This window comes from Haliaeetus leucocephalus, unplaced genomic scaffold (assembly GCF_000737465.1).
Source record: "Haliaeetus leucocephalus isolate CR32 unplaced genomic scaffold, Haliaeetus_leucocephalus-4.0 Scaffold473, whole genome shotgun sequence".
NCBI lineage: Eukaryota > Metazoa > Chordata > Aves > Accipitriformes > Accipitridae > Haliaeetus > Haliaeetus leucocephalus.
The window spans coordinates 809,190-830,340 of record NW_010972909.1 but is presented as its reverse complement, the minus strand read 5'-3'; the positions used below and the strand labels follow the sequence as shown (position 1 = coordinate 830,340).

At 39.6% G+C, this 21,151-nt stretch overlaps 1 protein-coding gene across 1 annotated transcript; it reads right to left on the bottom strand.

The window, feature by feature from the left end:
• Positions 1–12,698: 12,698 nt before the first annotated feature.
• On the bottom strand, positions 12,699–19,493 carry UPK3A (uroplakin 3A). Its single transcript, XM_010575433.1, has 5 exons — positions 19,439–19,493; positions 18,435–18,590; positions 15,487–15,766; positions 14,184–14,266; positions 12,699–12,775 (listed from the first exon to the last, which is right to left on the bottom strand). Exons 1-5 carry the CDS (start codon positions 19,491–19,493, stop codon positions 12,699–12,701), a joined length of 651 nt encoding a protein of 216 aa, XP_010573735.1.
• Positions 19,494–21,151: the final 1,658 nt, after the last annotated feature.

Here is a 21,151-nt window from a genome sequence, read left to right as displayed (position 1 = left end):
AAGAGTTATTTTTTTTAAGAGGTAAAAGCTTCTAAACAAGTTAAATGAAACAACAATATTATTATTTCACTTGGCTGATGCAATACATTTAAAATGATGATGACTTACGGATGTGATTGCGGAAGAGCCCCACCTAACAGCTTGTAACAGTCATCACACTATAGTTCCCATCAATGTCCATTTAAAAAAAAAGATTCCTAGCTGCTATAGTAGAAGACACTGAGATTCTCCCCAGCAGTATATTTGTATAGTAGAGAAATTATGCACAGATGTGATCCAATTCATGTCCAGCACAGCTTGCAAAGAATAGCAGGAAATGAAAGTGTTAACTATGCAATTGAAGGAGCATAACAAAATATTTATACTAGACTATGAAAGTGTTAGCTGAGGATGTAACATAAATTGTAGTAAAGTGTGTCAGGAAAAGGCAGCTGTACAAAGAGATCTTTTGTATAGAGATTGAGGGTGTTAAAGCAGGAGGGGAAGCAGCATCCCTGGGGGTATATTTTGTCCTCCAAGACACAAACAATGTCTGGCTGAGCAGTGGCACAAGGAGGGAAGCCAGCTGAAGATAGCTGTCACATGTTCTATCCCTCCCAACTTAGGAAAAAGCATAATCTGAACGGTAACTGTCAGGATGGTGCTGTCAGGCCTGGAAAGGGCTCCTACACGGCGATAACTAGCATCAGTCTGTCCTGGGCGTTTGCTTGCTAGCAAGGATAGGCACTGCAGCTCTCCTAACTGTGGAAGCAGGCTTGATGTGTGGCAACATCAGAACAGGTTTGGTTTATTGTCCTGTTCCAAGCTGCAATGATCAAACACAGTGCTGCCTGTGAGCTATGGACAGTCCCAGTTAAAGTATCTGCATGCCTTATTGACCTTTTTGTGTTTCTTAACCATCCCTTCTCCAGCTCAGCCCCATCCTAAACAAATAATCTCACTTTTCCCTACCAGTCCCAGTTTTGCTACATGCATACCCAAATGTGTAATTTCTGATGTGATTTCCTAGGTTGTCTTGGCCTTAAGATATTACTGAGATAGCCTTGCAAGGTTCTGCTCCCTTAAAGGTCCCCAGCACTTCTCTCCAATCGCTCATGAAGTTTGTCCATTTCTCATATAACTTCCCCTTTAACCGCATGTGAAGTCCAGCCACTCCTCGCAGCACTATCTGTAACTTTTGTCAGCTTCTCACATCGTTATCTGTCACATCCAGCAATTTTTCCCATCACGTTCAGTAGTTTCTCACATCCTGTTGAGTGAGCTTAACCTCAGGCCAGGGCCTAATCAGCAATTTAGTCATCTGCTTACAGCTCCAACAGGCTAAGACATACAGTCACTGTTCATCTGACAGCGTCCATCTGTTCCTTTTTAAATTTTTTTTTTTTAAATGTTGCAGGGTGTTAACTTAGTTTAACTGTGCATTTTAATGATAAAAATAAAGAACAGACATAGACAGACCTATTCTGATCTCAGGATGCAGGGTCAGGTGAGTGGTGACCAATGCATTAAAAAGGACTGGCTTAAACATGAGGACAACTGGTCTTGCACCAGTAAATGATTAGCATTGCCTTTGGCATGATCCCACGGTCTTCCTACACAGTGATGATTTCAGCAGTAGTACACTGAAGGTGACTGTAGTCTGTTATGGGCATGTTCTCAGTTAAAGCTTGCATGGGAATACTACTGGGAAACAGGTGGAAGACATTGACATCTGAAATTATCTAAATGGTTTTCATTCAGTTTGTTGTAGACTGCAAGCTGTATGCAAGAAAGCCGTCAAATTATAACTAGCTCTTAAATCCTTTGAAGCACCAAGGCGTGATGGACACAGACATTGAACTAACCTTTTCCATATAGAGGCAATGTGCTAGAAAGTCCTAGATGACGAAGACACTTTCATTGCCTTGACTTTCAGTGAGGATCAGAAACGTATTTGTGAGAGTGGCAAGACTTTTCCCACATTTCTAATTGGTAATGCTCCAATAAGTTAAAAAACTCCTGTGAATCCAAAAATAAACAGGGCAAACATGAAGTACTTGGTGCAGCAATTCAATCTGCAAGAATAGCTTCTGCTGCCTTGATGGCTGGGTATAAACTGAAAAGGTGTGGGGGGGATACTTTTGGGAATATGACCAACATAAGAAATAACCATTCTTGTTGCTATAATTTTGTTCATTAAGTGGACAGAAAGGCAATGTTAAAATAAGAGACAACATTGAGTAAATTCATTCCCATGCAAGTGTGTGATGGACAGAAATCTAGTAAAACATGACATCTCTATTTCAGCTGGTTAGGAAATTATGTCTGCCTTCCTCCCCAGAAAACTGCCAAAACCAACTAAAAACCCCCAGATAACCTGGATCAAGTGTTTTGATGTTCACTGACATTTTTCAGGTTCTTTTTTTCCTTTGTGAAAACACATTTCTGATAAAAACAATACCTTTTGCTAGAGTTCTGTGTATTGAAAAGTCTTTTTCCAATACTCACATGCTTAAAACTAGATTCAGGCTCAAACTCTTCATTAAACTAGAGTTTAAAAGTGATACAAGAATGTGTAGAATTAGCCTCATCATATTCTCTTGTAATTACCTCGTATGCTATCAGTAATGCATGAATCTTTACTGACATTTAAGCTGAGAATTCCTCTTCCTGAGCCAAATCCGAGAAAACCCTAGGGTTCTCTTGCGGCTGCCAAGAGTAGATCCACCGTTTCAACGAGACTGCAGAGTGATGTTCTTCTATGGGACTAGTCCTTGTGCACTCTAGCTGGGCTCTGGCCAGTTGTTCTGATGCCAGGGAGTGGGAGGAAATGTGGGAGAAATCATATATTGATAAACTGATTCCAACTGTGCATAATCTTTCAAACTGTAGGCAAATCTCAGTGGGGATGTTTCCTGAGAAAGGGCTGCAGTCCTGAATACATTCAGCTGCTAAGACATGCTTGTGTAAGTGCAGAGAAAATGGGCAGGCTTCAATGGATTTGGCTTGGATTATGCTGGCAAGTGTGGAAGAGTATCTATCCCAAAGTTACTCATACCATTAAGGAAATAACAACCCGTTGTATTTAAATAACTCCTTTCATCCAGAAAGAATTTACAATGTTTTGAACAAAATATATATCATTCTCCAAAGTCATGATACAAGAGCTATTTAAAAAAAAAAAAAAATTAATGGAGAGACTAACTGAATTCAGCTGGTGCTTCATTTTAGCCATAAGGCACTACATGACTAAGTACAATAATGAAACGTCACAGATCCTGTTTATGAATACTAGCTTGTGGATAAATGAGGAAACAAAGCATTACCCTCAAAAATATCAGACTCCCAGAATATAATACCATCTCTGTCTCTCTCCTATTAAAATCATAAATAAAACTATTCAGGTGAATTAATTCAGGTGAATAGAAATAACAAACTTACATGCTACACCCATATACCTCCATACCCACTTTTAATCTTGAACCTGTTGATACAGAACTAGGGATTATAAACAATTTTCCTTTTTGCCTTCTTTCATCATGAGAAAACTACTCCTAGTGCTTTTAAACCTTCAGATCTCTACTGCTGAATTCTGCTTGGACTGGGGAAAACGGTTATATGGCAGCACATGCTTATCCCAAGCTTACTCTTGCAAGCTACCTCAGAAGAAAGAAGTTCCTGTATTCAGGCCAAATTAACATAGTTATTAGGAAAGCACAAAATTTTTTAATGATTTCTTTTTAGTCACGTATGATGCCATCTCAGTCCTCTCGTGTTCTTCAGTAGGTATGCTATTATTATGCATTTTGAAAGGTCAATATGCCTTATAGCTGGATGTATCCAGAATAATTAATTGAATATTATTAATACTTTTAATACCATCAGAAGCAACCATGAAAATGATTGTATAAGTTACTATTAAAATATGTTGTTAATATTTAATTATATAATTTAGCATTAATAATGCTAAATTATAAAAATATTTTTTAAATATATGATTAATTTCTTCAGCTTAGTAGTTAATTTAACATCAGTAGAAATACTTCAGATCTATTTTCATAGAATTTGGTTGTATGTAAAGTCTGTAATGCATACAAACATCTCTTACAAATCATTATTTTCAATGGAAAGAAATGAGTTTCCAACACAGCTGTCTATACAGCTATACACACACACAGAACTAGGTACGTAAGAATTGCTACAGAATATAAAACTAAGTATTGCCATTTCCTTGTCCTCTAGATTTCAGTTACTCAGTTACAACATATTCTTTAACAATCCCCCAAATAGCAATTTGGTGTATATTACAGTATAAAACCCAGATGTTATTCGTTACTGCTGAGATGACAAAAGGGCACCTACAGACATTGTCTAAACTGAACAGCCCTTCCTATTCCAAGTGGAATAGGACACAGTGGGGAAGTAATCCAGCTTGTCCATGAATTGAGAGGTAGTTCTGGGGCTGTCAAGTTGGTATCACATGAGGGAGGGACAGATTTGCATTCATTAAATAGAAGCAAAGAAGGAAGATACAAAAAAAAGGGAAAGAGAAAACACTGATGTATGTACTCCTTAAGACAATACTTTTTATCACATGTAGACTTTTAACGAAAAACTTAGATTTTATATTAAATACTAAAGATGGTTGACTTGCTCAGAAATTAATAAACTTTTGTTCAATAATTCACAGTAAATGATACTTAGATACAGATCTATGTTCTTAGATAACAGATCCATGTTGTAGCACAAGCCAGAATCCTATTTCTTTTTAAAATGAAAAAAATTCTTCTGACAGAAAGCATTTGCTTTTAAGATGCCGCAGCCAGTTTCAAGAATAAGACAATCCAACATTAAGTAAAAAATTTCACCAGGAAATGCATTCATTGAAAAAAAAAAAACAAAACGACAAGACAAATAGGAGTAAAAGATTCTGCAGTTCCCTGGTTACTACTTTTTGACTGAAGGAAACTTCAGCTGCGTTTGTACAGTTTGTAGGGAAGAACTATAATATTCTGCTAGAAGTGTGACCTCTGTTTTCTCTTTCCAAATCACTATTTATATAAAGAAGGGATTAGGAATCTTATTCTGGAAAGAACCAGGGTTATTGCAAGAAGACTAATATAATGAGGTCCTTATCAATTAGATATGAGAAAACAACACATTACCCTCTTATCAGAGTTGTATTCTTTCAGTTTTCTTTACTGCATGTGGAAGATAGTTATCAATGAGTGGATCAGCCAAAGGTGTGGAAAAGGCCATCTAGTTTTCAGGAAGTTTTTTCTAAATATGATACATTAAAGTTTCTAGGGAGACTTTCTACCTTATTCTTTACATCCAGCTTTGGGTTATAGCAGTAATGCATATAATATAGTCAACTTTGTCAGAGAACATAAGTCATATTTTCTGGCATCTTTGAATGTTGTTGTTTTTTAGAAGGCTTGAGGAAGAAGTGATAGCAAATAACTTCAGCCTTCAAATACTGACTGAGGCATGTGAAGCAATAGTATAGATTTGGATATATATAGATATGGAAGGAAAACAGAAAATAAAAATCAGACATTCCAGACTTATTTATCAACGTTACTAAAACTTGGCTAGGTCTAGAGCTGTGCAGACAAAACATTAGATGAAAACCTTGGTGCTGGAGGTTGAGGAAGTGAATGATGATAAATGACATGCTATTGTTTGCAGTCAAATAGAACTTAATGTCACAGGATGGGAGTATAAAACTAGTGCCCTCACCAAACAAGTCATAGATACTTACGTTCTGCTAAGGCAAATTCATCTGGGAGCGTTAACACTTGTTGACAGTATTAACAACATTATGCATCACAGTATGCCTAGTTGGGAAATGGCAGTATATTATGCTAATATGTTACCAAAAGACAGTCTTTATCTTGAGGAATTTACAACTCGATACAAGATGAAACATCAAACCCACAGAGGAAGGTAATGCTTGGATAATTTTGATAATTGATAAACATCACACCAGCAAATTTAAGCTTGATGATCTTTCGTTGCAAAGTGTTTTGTAGTTTCACTCTGTAGGTATTTCATGCCTGGGAAGCTGCTGTCCAATGCATTGTAATGGTGCCAACAAGGAATGTCTACCACATTGTACCCCAATCTAGAATACCCTTTGAAGGGCCTCTGGAAGAAAAGTTGTTTCGTGGGGTTTTTTTGGTACTGTTTTCTAATGCAAAGCCTTCCACTCAGTATCCCCGAGTGGATAAACACAGTAAGCCAGCAACTGGTCTGATTGATCCTGATGGCCACAGTTTATTCTGACTGTTCCCCTTCTCCAGGTAGACTCTCATCCTCCCAGATTCAGAGCAATTTTTCATTGTGTGGTTCACATCATATCTCTCAGGCAAGCAAAAAAGCTTGTGGAGGCATAACATCTGGAATACTTGTGGCATTGGCAAAGTTTGTTCATGCATTTTAACTTCAAGACATGACACCATGACTTAAAAATCACCTTCATGATGTCAGACCAAAGGACATTTACAGTAATTGTGATCTCAGTGTGTTGATACTGCCATCCTTTTTCTGTCATTAAATCTTAACTGGCTTAGTATAGAGGTGCTTGCTGCAAACTTCCCTTTAGAACAAGGAATGAAAACAGGTTCAATTTAACCATTTAGAGGCCTATCCATGAATTTATATAATATATGAAGGGGGAGAAACTCTACCTAGCATTCAGCATACACCAAACTAATATTTTTTTAATCCAGACAATTTCAAAAGCTCTTTATACATTGACTCACCTACTGCGAAAGCTGAATCACTCTGAGAAACAGCCATATGCATGAGACATGATCACTTTTCAGTTCAGTTATTTTGCTTAGCTAGGCACGTAGCCCCTGCAGGCAAATATGTAAAAGGTCAGAGCATTTCTTCAAGAAGCACTGGCAATACTAGGACTGAAAGTTATCATACTTAACTTTGTCAGGGTCAGAATTAGCAATAAATCACATATGGAGGCCAGTGCATTTTACAAAGCATAACCAAAGAAGGCTTGAATGCCATTTAAAAACCATTTGAAAGCTGGTCATTCTGCTGAAACTTTTGCCAACGAAAGTGAAAGATGGTATTAATTACAGGAGAGGATGTGTAGTATATGCGCGCTTGTTCAAATGGGAATGGCTCAAAACTCAAACTTGTCTCCCAGAAAAGCAGCCAGCTGATTATAATAATTTTTGGTTACAATCAGCTTCAGTTATGCATGAACTGTACATGAAAGACGTGCCAGCCTGTTACTATTTTTCAGTCAGATAATAGCGAGAGTACTTTTCTTTTCAGGACAGCTAAACATTGAGCTTAACCAGGCAGGTATTATAAGAAAGGACAAGGTGCAAGAAGGGAGGGGAGTGAGAAGACAGCTGCTTACTTAGGGCCAAGACCTCATTTCTATAATTGATTAGGATTTAGATTTGGGAGGTGTTAGTGCCATACTATTACACTTTCTCTGTAGTTGCTAGATGTCTTGATATCTCATAGGACTGTGACCTTGCAAAGACAGAACTAAACTGTAACCAAGTTGAAAAATCAGGGCCAGCAGTTCAGTAGCATGCTGTTGTAGTTTCTATTGCAATAGCACTCAGATTTCCACCCCCCCCAGAAGTAGGCCCATGTGTCTAAGTAGAAGAAAAATACACCAGGGTCTCTCTGAAACAACAGCCTATGTATGCAGTTACAGCCAGAATTCCCAAATAATTTCTGAAATTTGAAAAAGAATAGAAACAATTTAAATAAATTCAAAGGATGGGAATTTAGTAATAAGGTTGTTTGTATTGCTGAGACCAATGTCTTGCATCTTAGTCCTGTTTCCAAGCATTAGAGGGTAGGTCAGGTCAAAATGGGAGTTCACCAGTGAGTGATGGACCTTAACATTGTGCATGGATTACTACATTGGCTGTAGTGACATAGGCATGGACTAAACAGTAGAAGCAGGAAAATACAAGCAAAGAGCAGTCAGAGCCATGAAGATGGCTCAAGTGCAGTGACTAGTGTGGCAGAGCTACACCTGGAAGTCAGTACTTTTCTGAGAAAGTACCATACAGAAAAAAAAATTCAGAGAGTTTTTTACATTTCTTTGGTAAAACCATAAGGAAATATGAGCTCCTGAGTGCTCAGACTGCTTCAAAAATCATGCTACTAATTTTTGAATACCTAATTTCTAGAGCAAGTTTTCCTCCCACAGGGAAACTTGTGTTCTGTTGTCTGATTGTTTTTCTTTCCTGAACAAGCCTGTAAACTCTTTCTAGTAGGAAATGTCAGGTTCTTTGCTCACTAGAAAAGGCATCCAGCACTGTACCGGTGCTCAGTACCATTAGGCATTGATAAATGCTTTTTGCAATTTGGTCCTGATCTTGAGGTAGGTTTCCCGATCACAGCTGACCAGATCTATCATGATTATTGATAAAAAGTACTGTGACTGCTTTACAGTATGGCTCTCACTAGCATCCTTTTCCTCAGGTTCATTCCCTGGTTCTAAATATATCTAGCAAGTGAGCTGCATTTATGCCCAAGCTAAACAAAAGCAAAGCTAAATCAGTAAACTGGCCATGGTTCTTTCAGCATCCAAGCAACCTAATGCTATATACCCCAACTTAACTGAAGAATAGTATTAAATATTGTATCTGCTAGGTTCCCAGCCCAGTTCCTATACAACTGAGAGTATAATCCAGAGTTTCTTACCAGGAGCTTCTGAGAATGCTATTTTTCTGTAGTCTGCCCCAAAACATCACCTGTTACAATCAAATGAGCTGCTTCCTCCTTTATCTAAGAAGGGATCTTTTAAAAAAGTCTCTAATGTTACTAATGACCAGTCAATTAAATAATCTGCAGAATCACTTACTAAATAAAAGACAAGTAGTTCTGAAGGAAACGACCTCTTCCCTCACCCTGCCCATGTATTAATTCTGATTAATTATGCATTTGTCCTGGTGAAAGTAGACCAGAAGAGACTTGTTTGAAGATGCAGAGGGCATTATCTTCATGAACACACCATGTTCAAGAAATACACTATAACACCTCTCCATATTCACGTCTTTACCATCTTTTTGCTCATTCATCCCCCATTAAAAAGTTGTTTTTATTTGGTATACTACAGTTTAACAATATGCTTATAAATGCCTCACAAAAGTTATTACAGTTGGCACAGAAAGGAGTCTTTTGGTCAACTCAAGACTTGCATAGCCATGTTTTAGCAGCAGACAGCCCCAGGACCAAACAAACCACACAAATCATGTCTAGCTCTCAGTCTTTTTCCCACTTTTCTTCCACATCCAAGCGCAGGCAGCTCCACAGACAACTTGGGTCACAAAACTGCCAGTGGGACACCTCAGCTTTCAACTGTACCAAATCTTAGCGCGGTCAGTCCATCTGCTAAACAGGCCTAAAGCAGCATTTCTGCCAGGGCCTCGGCTAAGAATGTGCTGGAGCAAGTGATGCAAAGAGAATTGAATGCAAGTTGTTCTTCAGTCCTGGAGACCAGGCGTTTGAAACTTTACCTAGAGCACAGGTGCAAATATGTACAATAACCTCATCCCAGCACTAGTTTTTTCCACAGCACAGTTCGTATTATTTACTTTCTGCCCAGACAAATACCAGGACCCAAGTAAAAGACACCAGAAATGGAGTATACAACTATACTCCTAGCAACTTAATGCTATTAGGGTTACATTCATCTCAGTGCAGACCAGCAGGCATGGGTCAAAGTCTTCTTAGAGCTTCTCTTGAAAAGAGATCTCAAGTTCAACTTGTTCACAACCATCACATGTAACATTGATAAAACCTAAGCACAACCTTGAAGTCTTAAACAAAGTCTTAAGTAAGCAGGACTTCAGTAGTGGTTCCTGGACTCTCTCCATAGGTGTGATTCTTACCTTTATTTTCTACCATATAGCAGCACTTGCAATACATTTTACAGGGTCATTGAAGGAATGATAACTATCATTGAGTGCCCAAAGCAAGAGCTAGGAATAGATGAACAATACCTAGGAACACCTAGCAAATATCACTGTTCTGGTATTTATCATGACTGTTGTTTAGTCTGGGCACAGTCCTGAAATACAGTTCACAGCATAACGAATGGGTACTGACATGCAAGATCCTGTGAAAAGCTAGAGCTGCTCCAAGCATAGTTCTCACTGTCTAAAAGCAGGGTTGCATAGAAAAAGTAGTTTGAGTTGTCATTTTCAACAAAATATTTCAACAGGAAATTTTCATAAAAATCATAATGTTAGAGTTTCTCTTTCTTCCCATGTTCTTTGAGAAAGAAACATCCTAAGTTTTGAAGCTGGTGAAAGGTAGAATTCTTCTTCACACAAACTTTATGAACACTGGGGAAGTTTTGAAAAGCTAAAATGAAAATTCACAAAGCCTGTATGCATGGCAATATAGGAACAACTGAGACTGTTAATTCTGCTTTGTTTGTGTGGAGGAAAAAAAAAAACCAACCCAAATAATCCATTCTGAATTTTTCCATAAAGAAATGAAGGTAAGATCTTTTAAATGAAAGCTGTAAGAGAAGCACAGGAAGAAATACAAGCTATTCAGTTAGGCCCATTAGCAGGATTAAACTGACTAAAATCAGTTATATGTTGAGTGAGAGACAAACTGCTTGATGTGTATGTCTTAATAGATATTGGCAGAAAACAGATTGGATTATTCTAGTGCTGTAGTTTAAAAGATAGCTGTATGTCCTGACATACAGTCTCATGCAACTCCTTTAAACAAAATGAAGGAGAACTTATTCCAGTAATAGAATTAACTGATACAGCATCAAATATAATGTATTGACTGTCTGCAGTTGAAAGGATACTTACTTGGCTTTATTAATTTTATTGATCCTACTGTTAGATAGCCTGTTTTTCCACTGGGTCCAGAGTAAGGAGTTGAGTCCTCTACAGCAATGAAGTACTACTTTGGCTTTATAAAGGAGGCAAACACTCCAAGGATCTCTCAAGTACTCTAATGTTCAGCATTACACATCTAAAATTCATACTCCCTTTTTTCTTCAAATATCCATTGCTTCCAAGTTACTATCCAATACACGAATGAGAAAGCATCTCAGAATGGTGTTTGTAGCAGCCTGTATGGCAGAATATTATAAGGAAGGCACCAATGGCCAAAATCCAGAAAAATATCATTCCAGGTACTTCAGCATCCATTTCTAGTCAGAAGGCACAGCACACATCTCTCACTTAAAGTGCTTTCTCCCTTCTCCCTGCCAGCCCTTGCGTAGCTGAAACCAAGATAGTGAGCAGGCAAGCTTTAGCATGCTGTAGTTAGAATACCCAAACACCATGAGCTCATATACAAATCTCTTGGGCCTAAGTCCTGAAGTTTAAAATGGAAAAATTTGCAATCACCAGGCTACAATCTCAACACTCCACCCTGACAATGTTTGACTTTACACAAAAATTTTTAATTTTCAAAATCTGAAGAGAATAAGTCCCACTCCTTGAAATAAGTATCAGTGCAAGACCATCCAGTCATGACAGTGATGGTGAACTACCTGTGTCAAAACAAAATCCTTATGTATTTATAATCTGAGACAGTTTAACAAGTTTACTGATAAACTAGGAGGACATCAATAACAACAAGTGGCAGCTCTGTACTTATCACAAGTAAGTGCTTCCTACAATAGGACAGTTGCTTATACATACTCAAGAGGCAAAAAGTAGGGCTTTGAAGTTGGATCTTCCTCAAGTATTTTGTAGAGACAAAACTGCATATGGAAGTTGGCATCAATGGAAAAAAGCAGTACATAACTCAAACTTGGGGCAAAGATTTATTTTTAGTCACCAACTGAGATAATGAAATGAAGGAAGAGAATTAGCTTAAAAAACCCCCACCAGTCTAGATACTAAGTGAAGAGTGCTGGCTTGCAGCTGCCTAAGGTAAAGAATGAGGCTAAGCCTGCCAACAGTGAATATACTCATGTGTCCCACTAAAGCAGTATCTCCTCTTCACTAGCCCACCAACAAATTATACAGAGCTCTGAAAGAACACACCTTCTTTGAAGCAGTTTTGTTAGCTTTCATCCCTGCAAAGCTGTTTCAGGGTATTTAAGTATTTGAGATCAGAATTACTCTGCTACATACAGGGCACTTTCTTGCTTTCTTTTAGGGAAGGAAAGGAAAAAAGGGAAGTCTTATGACACAAATAGTCACTAAAATCCTGAGGAAGCAGCAGTAGCTCCCTGTGGTCTACCTTTTAATCCCTAGTTTTCTCTAAGAACATCTTTTTCTAAAGCAGCCTGTTTTTCTTTATTCCTCATCAGTTACTATAGAGAAAGGTTGAGACACAAATGGCTACATCACATTCATCTGATCGCGAGAAGCAGATGAGAGGTCTGCAGTAATGCTTACTCCAGATGAGATGCATGTACTAGACAAGTTCTGATCACACCACTGAAGTTGAGGGATCTTGTGATGATTCTTTCTTCAGTCCAGGCATTCGTTATGTTCTATACAAGGCAATTAACTAAATCAAATCTCATTAGGACAAGACAAGATACCACATACTGCAAGACTTCAAAAAAGTTGTCCTTATTTCATGTATGCCATTCATCTTCAGTTGCCTGGGTTGCGTTCTGTAGCTTGTTTTGGACTAGTGTTGAGTAGAAGAGACAGTCCCTTAGGTCTAGCACATGTAGCAATTCAGTTGTATTTTCACCATTGACTTGAATCAGGTTGTTCACTCAGAGCTTAACTGCGGTCTCGGTTCACTTTGTTGGATAGTCTGAGACATGCACCTTGTCTCTGCAGAAGAATCTTTTGATCCCCTGGTGGGCAAGTGAAAGGCTTTATTAAGTTCCAGTAGAGACTGAGTGGAGCCTACTGTCACAAGACTTTGCAAAGGCTGATTGCTATTTAAATCATTCAGCATCAGAGAAGCCCATAGATTTTTTTAAATAATCATTTGCAATGCAGTTTTTGCTTTCCACATCTTTAATCCAGGAGAGCCTGGCAGAGCTGACAGAATACAGAGCACTTGCATCATTTTCAAGTGAATGAAAGAAGTGAGTGTTAGCAGCCCTGCTACCCACCATTTCTAAAATTTAGTTAATTCCCTCCAAAATGAACATGCATAGACTAGTTGAGTTATACAGCTCCAGCAAAGCCTCACTTATTAATTGAAAGGGGTAACTAATTTCTCTTGTGGAGGAGGCAAATAAATTAAAATCAAGGCATTAATTAGGACATTATGTAATCTTTACAAATGCCTGCACTCCTTAAGACAGTTTCCAAACTCTTGAATAGATGGAAAGCTGCAACATGTAAGAAAAAAATACGCAGGCTTTATGTACAACTCTACTGTTTTTTTTTTCCAGTAGTCCCTACTAAAGCCTGGCAGCTAGTAAGCTTAAGGCTGTGTAATAATTACAAGAGCTGCTGATCTTAGGGAAGATTATGATAAAGTAGTCTTTTCCCGTTACCAGCTTCAAAATTTGGAGGACACCATCTGGCCTGTCATCTCAAACAAGACCAGCAACAGTGGCTTGGAGCCATATGGAAGAAGGCTGATGACTGAGAGGTTAGGTACTCTTACTGGAAGTTGTAAGGTGTAGCAGTACTTACATGGCAGCAGAGGACACAGAGGCAAGAAAGCCAGCAAGCAGAAGGAACACAAGAACACTTAGGATCGATGTAATGACAATCATGTCTCCACTCCTTCGACCAGGCCAGGTGTCAATTTTCAAGGGAAGTTTAACTAGAAAAGCATAGAAAGACTGTTCCTATGATCTATTTTTGACCATGAACACCCCTACCAAATAGGAGAAAGCTGGTGATTTAGGAGAGGCAAACTGATTATGTCTATACTTGAAGTCTTAGATGCTTTATGGGAAACAGGTTTAAGACTCAATGTCAGCATTTAGAGTTTATAAGCTTTCCTCAGCAGTTTAGCCAGTATGACAAGTACCTGTATTACTGAGAAATGTCAACAGCACCAGATACCATGATGCACATCAAATCTGAAACTGCATGTACAAACTTTCTCTTTACTAAAAGAATTGTTCTGAAGTACACAAAAGTAGAGAATTATTCCATATTTAAGTCTGCTACTCCAATACTGAAAAGGCTGACAAAATTGTTAAAACTTTGGGAAAGGACTAGGTGTTGCTCATAGAGCAACAGTGTCCTAAGGCAAGCACAACTACTCAGAAGACCTGAGCAAAGCCACAGACTTACCTCTTCTGGTTTTGATTGGATCAGACCAGAGAGTTTGGGCTTTCATGATACCTTCAGTGCTATCTAGCAACACATATTTAAACCTATAGGGAAAAAGCGTTAAATTAGGTTTTTTAAATTGGAACTTTCTTACCAGCATTTTTAAGGTATTGGATTAGCTGGTCAGACTGCAGGTTTTGTCAAAGCATTAGATGGAGACAAAGGTAACTGACTGTTTTCAGAGACCTTATAAAGAAAAAATAGAATTAATCGTGGAAAAGCATGCCATGCTATGTCATGCACAGTTTGCACTTTGTTCTTCTGAGCCTTGGCAGATGATAGCTTTCCAACAACAGTTTTTCCCAGCTTGCTATTTCCTGTTGTGAAGAGCCTCATTATTTAGGACAGCAAGTGGTTTTGATTTCCATATGGAAGTCAAAGATTTTGTCCAACAATAGAGATCTTTGGGACTTTCACTGCTAGAGGAGAGTATTGAAGAGACAGGCCAACATCAGATTTGGCAAAGAAATTAAGTTTCCATTCCACAATAGTTTGATTTTTCAGAAATGTCCTGAAGAGACAGAAGAGGCAAGACAGTTTTTGCAAAACTAAGAGCCGATAGTATTTTGTTTCAGAAGTGTATTAGGTCTCCACAGCAGATATGGCTCCATGCGACTGCCATTTTTACTACAGCTTTTAAGTTGCTGGCAAGAGCAAAGCAAGTGTTTTGGGTAACAGCTGTCAGTGTGCCTGAATTCCCCAGATGGCCAGCTTCCCCAGACAACAGGGGTCAGACAAGTCTGCAAGCCACCGTGAAGACTCCAGTAACATTAATGGCTTCCTGGGGCTGGAGACCAAGGAGAGCTTTGGCTCCCCAGAATCCCATCAAAACAAAGCAAGCAGAGCCAGATCTGTCTGCAATTTGGCAGAATCATCTAACACAAAATACATGGTGAATAATCTCAACATCATTTTCCAGTCAAAATCCTTTTCTACAAGCAGTTTCTCATCAGATGCTGTCACTGGATTACCTACTCCAACATAGGTATAGATTCAGCAGTTCACACATTGAATTTTCCTACTGATCACTGAATTGAACCTGACAGAGCTCACCACTGCTAGGGTACCACATGGCACCATCTGCAGGGTGCTAGACCAAAGCCAAGCCATCTTCACAACTACCCTTGCAATAGACCATTTTGGTTAGGGACTGGTAATTCACATCATACCATTACAAAAGAACATTACAAACTCCTATTTTGCTCCATTGCTTCCTATTGTGTTTTAAGAGCAGCAATCACCTTATAAGAAATAAGAATTATACCTGTATGTTGTATCTGGTGCAAGAGGTGGGTTACAGACAGCTAGGAAGTTTGGGTCATACAAACAGGTCCCATCATCCCCGACTCTGAAGAGGTATTGTTTCAGGACATCAGAAACTTTGTTGACATCTCCTACATCAGCAAGTTTGGGAGGTGATGCACAATTGGGTACATCAAACAAGGCAGCTTTGTAAGGTCCAAGCTGCCCGCCACTTGTTTGATGGAAGGTGCTGTCGAGTGGTTTGCCGCTGTTGTCGGTCACCAGGGAGCTTATTGCACTTGCTGCAGGAGAGATGCTTTTTAACAAGGCTGTTAGAACTCATTCAGCTCTTTCCATTCACCCTGTATTTACTTGGCAACTTGCTCTTCTACCCCAACACACTCAAAAGGGAAACAAAAAACCTGCTACCAATTTGGCTGCGTAGTGATCTTACCGCTTCCTCCTTATTTGGTGATGAAGCTCTTTACGCTTGTCCCTCAGAAACTGAGAGGGATCCATAGAGTATCTCAGAGCACTACTTTAGTAGCCACCCTCCCAAAATTCCTCTTTTCCAAGGAGAATCTGGTGGAGCAGGGGGGAGGGTGGCAAAGGCCATGCCACACATGGCTCCAATAAACATTCAGTAAATGCTGCCATTTCAGATTTGATACTATAGCCAAGGCAGAGTTCCTATAGAGTCACAACTCTCCCATCTCCTGGAACAGAAACCCTTAGACCTCTGGTCATGCAGCAGCTGGACCTCCCAGAACCACACAGTACACAGAGCAGTGTGTAGGGGCTGCATGAATGGATGCAGTATCTCCATTTCTGGCCAGCGAGGCATGTCACTGCTTCCAGGCAGCATGCCTCAAAGTCTGAAAGTCCTCACAGCTTCAAGCAAAGTGTGAATCTGTGCCCAGCCCTAAAGCATAGTTTGGAAGCTCAGTTGCAGCTCTCAAACCTTTCCTGTTGCAAAGCCAAGGCACGAATCCCAAGACATGCTCCCAAGTTCTGCAACTGCAGGTTAAATTTTTTTTGAGAGCTCCCTCCAGCTGTTCAGTGGTGTCAGCAGCAAAAGAAGGCCAGTTTCTACAAAGCCACGGTACATCGGGAACTACTTCAGTTTGGAAGCATTCTGCTGTGCTCCTGGAGCAGAGTTCTTGCAGCTGCTTGGCCATGAGTTTTTAGCTATGACCCAATGCAAAATTAAACCTGTTTTAAAAGGGAAAAGTTTCCAGCACAGGTTAGAAATACAACTTAAGGGTCAGTGTTCAAGTTTGTTGAGCTCTGACATCCCTCTCTTCAATGGGAGCCAATAACATGAAAGCAAATACTAGCTAAGACCTGCTTTATTCTTGGGCTTGCTTTCCCAAATTATACTTCTTGCAGCTAGGTCTTACTGCTCTCCCAGTCTCCATCCACTTCAATAACTTTGCCTGGCTCTGGTGAGCAAGTAAGAGCTGATGCCTAAGCAAGTTCATTTTGTGTTTTTGTTTGGTTTTTTTTTTGTTGGGGTTAGTTGGTTTGTTTGGTTTTTTTAAACTTTACTAGGTTTACTAGCAACATTAACAAGAGGAGAGCTAGAAGTTACATTACTTCCTCAGAAATTTGCGAGACCCTCAGCTTTGTAGTATGCTGACACATTTCCTTACCAGCAGAGCTGAACATAAGGCATTAAAGAAAATTAAGTTCTCTTAAATTTTCCTTCTCCCTGCTCCAGGAGGCATCCAAGGGTGAGCCAACCTACTTCTCTGCAGACCAGAGATAAATCCAAACAAAATTCCTCCCAGTCTGCAAAGTAACACGTTTGTGTCTGCTTGCCTTAAAAGCAGCAGAAGAGATTTCTCTGTATATAACCCCTTTTGTAGGGATTCATCCATCTGCGTAGGAAGCTTTTGCCACAGAAACTACAGAAGATGGGGTGGTTGAGGTAATTTCTAACACAAACCTTATTTGCAGGTCTAACTAGGTATCAGTAGCCTTTTATATAATTATAATGCACTTATAGTCTGTTTTAAACATATAAAGATGTGCACTTCAGCCGTGGGATGTATCTCAGAAGACCATGCATTCACAATTGTCTATGTTAGCTGTATGGGATGGTGTCTCTGATTACGGCTTCTGCCCCAAGGCACCCTCTTTTCACCTTGTCCAAAGCGGCAACCATCAGCAGTGGAAGTTTCAAGCCTGTTTTGTCTGTTGGTGGGTTTCACTACTGCCCCCTCAAGATCTCTTCTCCGTGCCTCTCAGAAAAGGAGGCTGCATACAGCCTTCAGGGGACATGGTGTGATATAAGGAAGCAATTTGTTTCTGTCAGCTTATGGAGTAGCTCTAACTGACATTCAAAACAGTCTGCCAGAACAGCAGGGAACAGAGAAGGCAGTTCTTGGTCACTGCCAGCAATGTTTCATTGCCAGGCAGTTATGAAACTCATTTTATGAATGACCCCATGGGACAGGCATCTTTGACCACAAGTCTAGCATGACTTGCCTTTGTCTACAAAAAAAAAAAGTAGTCCTTGTAAGGGCTGGCTACCCTAACTATGATGCAAACAGCAGCGTTACCCAGTGTCTCTTAGCAGGTTTACTTAGGGGAATTCAGACTTTTATACAAGGCATTTGTGTTTAGACAAAGGTAAGGTATCAGACTGTGGACCACTTTGTTTCATTAGCAAGATTTGGGCAAAGGCTTACAGCTGATAGTGCTGCTCCACACCTACTGGGAGTCAGCTAGCACAGTACTAACACTTGCTATCATTAACCAGCCCCATTGAAATACTATGGTTATTTATATTTTGTAATAATACCCTAGACAAAACTGAGGCCAGAGGCTCAGCTTGTACATAGCTTATAGCTACAGATTTTTCTCTTTTCCCCCATTCAGACCCACTCCCATCAAATTGTGAAGAATTGCATGCAATGTCCACATAATGTGGTTATCTTCCAGAGAGGCATAATGCTTGATACTCACCTGTTTCCTTCATTGCATACAAGTAGATTACGTAAGATTTATTTGGATGCAGTGAGCTGTCAAACATACAGAAAGGTTTTTCTAGAGCAACTGTAGTAAGAGTGGGATTGTTTGTAGCAAGCTGAGGGGCTGCAATCTGAGGCTTCAGGCTTTGATCTAGAAGAGAAAGTTACCAAAAAAGTATATGCAAAATCTTCCTCCTCTCCCCCTGCAAACTCTGACTCAAAAGGGAGGATCTGGCAGCACTTACAAACAACATTAAAGCATAAAAAGGGGATATGAACTGCAGCTGAGCAGGAAACAGCCTACCTGCCCTGTGAAAGTTTGAGAGTTAGGGGGTTTGCTTTAATGCAAAACGGGGACCCCAAGGATTTGGGAAAGGAGGCAAGAGATGTTGCTCCTCAAACATACAGGTCACATCAGCTCAGAAGGTGAAAGGCAAAGCCTCATTATAGGGGATACTTGAACATCGGTCTTCAGGGTCCCACATACAGCCTCCCCCCTCCAGTGGCAGCACCAGAAGCAGTACAGTCAGTTCTCAGATCAATTAGCAGTAAGGAAATCTTAAGGTTTTTAAGACCAGGCTTGTTAACATTCAGAGAGAGATATAGCAAAACCTTACAAAAAAGGAAAACTGTCTGGGAGAGGCACTGGAAAGAGCAAGTACTCTTAGAATAAAGTTTATGTCAGATACTTCCTCCCTCTCCACACAAGCTCATCCCATCTCCAGTCTCCCGGGGAAGATTAACTAAAAACAAAGAGAGAGATTCAGCAGCACCTCCTCCTTCCCAGCCTAGCTGCAGTAGAGACACTTTAACAATATTCCAGCAGAACACATGTTTGAAGCCCTAAACTCCCCTCCCAATACAGGTCTTAGAGCAGAGAGTTGACACCCAAGACAAAAGAAAAAAAAAAAAACCAAAACCACAAGAAAAACAGAAAGGGAAGAGGTACAGAGAGGAGCAACAGGAAAGGAGAAGAGACTGCAGATAGATGCCTGTTACCTGCACGCAGCTGTCCCAAGCAGCAAAAGGCTAATACAACCCAAGAGCTGCACATGCTTGAGCCCTCCAGAAACCTGCCAGGAAAGGAAAAACAGTGCTGGGAGGCAGCCCCCATTGAAGAGCTCCCAATTCCTCTCCCTCCCCGAAGTCAACCACACCTACTCCTTTCCACAAGCTCCCTGTGGTTAGAAGTTACCTACTCCCCCCAGCACCTCCCTATATGCTTATTGCCCCTCCTGCTCAGATGTCACCAATGCCCCAGCTATTACCTGCTCCCAGGTGAGGAAGGGTGTTGCAGTTTTGATTTCCACCTGATAGTGGACACCAGTGTAGTTCTCAACAGTGTTATGGGTGTAAAGAGGTTTTTTCCCCACCTGCGTCATTGATAGGTGGCTTTGTTCTTGACCTTCTGTCTAAAAATTTTTGAAATCTCTCATGTAGGAAAAAATTGGAACTGAATATCTGAACCCTTCATCCAGTCTGCATCGTGGATAGTTCTGATTCAGAGCTCTAAATTTGGGCAGCCTTAACAGAGGTTACAATTGCCTTCTGAATTGTGTTTCCTGGGTTACATCCTGAAAAACATAAGCTTTCTGGTTAACCCTAATGTGACTCAGGGCAACTACATGAAGAGCAAACCACTGGGAAATCTGAATCTGTCCTGTTGTACCAAATTGTTCAGCTGAGAATATTCTTGATGAGTAACTGCTATTATGAATGGTCTATTACGTAAGAGCTCAGATTACAAAATTATTAATCACCCACTTAAAATAGGCTGAGGGGAAAAAATAACTACCAGCAAGATTTTACAGAATTAATGGGGCTAATATGATGTTACTGCAGCAACTCCAGATTTACACTAATATCACTACAGTTACATTACCAAATTCATCTCCTTTATGGGTATGCCATGGGCCCCAGAAATCTGTTTGAAATATGTAATCAAATTATTATAATGCAATTTCCTCCCCATATGTGTCTCATTTTGTTTCAAATTCTGCACATCATCTTCAATGCGTTTGGTTTGACTTTTTTCTCACACTACTTTTGAGGGAGAATATTGAATACAGGAGTTACCTTAGATTTGCACTGCTATAGGATAAGAATGAGTTGCAGTATTCTTTCTCACTCTACAATACACTCAAACCTGTGCTGGCATTAAAACTCAGATAAATCAGATTAAACCAGATTCTGTCTTTTACTCCTAGGAATCTGATTTTTAACATTTACACTAGGGGGGTTAGTTGTACAAACTTGGTACTGATCTGCTCAAGAATGTTTTGATCCCTTAAAGCACTATAATAATGCTCAAAACCTGTAAGGTTTCTGACTCCACAGAAAAAGCAGAGCTTAAGAACAACAAGATCTCTTTCTCCATCATAAAATCAATACTTTCTCCAAACAGTGATTCCTGTAAAATCAGATCCTGTATTCTTTACACAAGTAACCCTTCCAGAGCAATCATCAGTAGCTTTTTTCCTTTAAGACAGAAAATAGACACATTATTTGCCTAATTAAAAAAAAAAAAAGGATACCAGGACATACTGGATGGCAGAGAAAATGCAATATTCTATTTCATGGCATGCAAGCCATTTGCATGGACTACAAAATACTTTTTCAAGTTTTATAAGAAAGCACTGCTCCCTCATTCACTTTCTAAAGCATCAAAACAGACAACAGAAAAAGATATCAATTTTAAAAATCAACAGATTA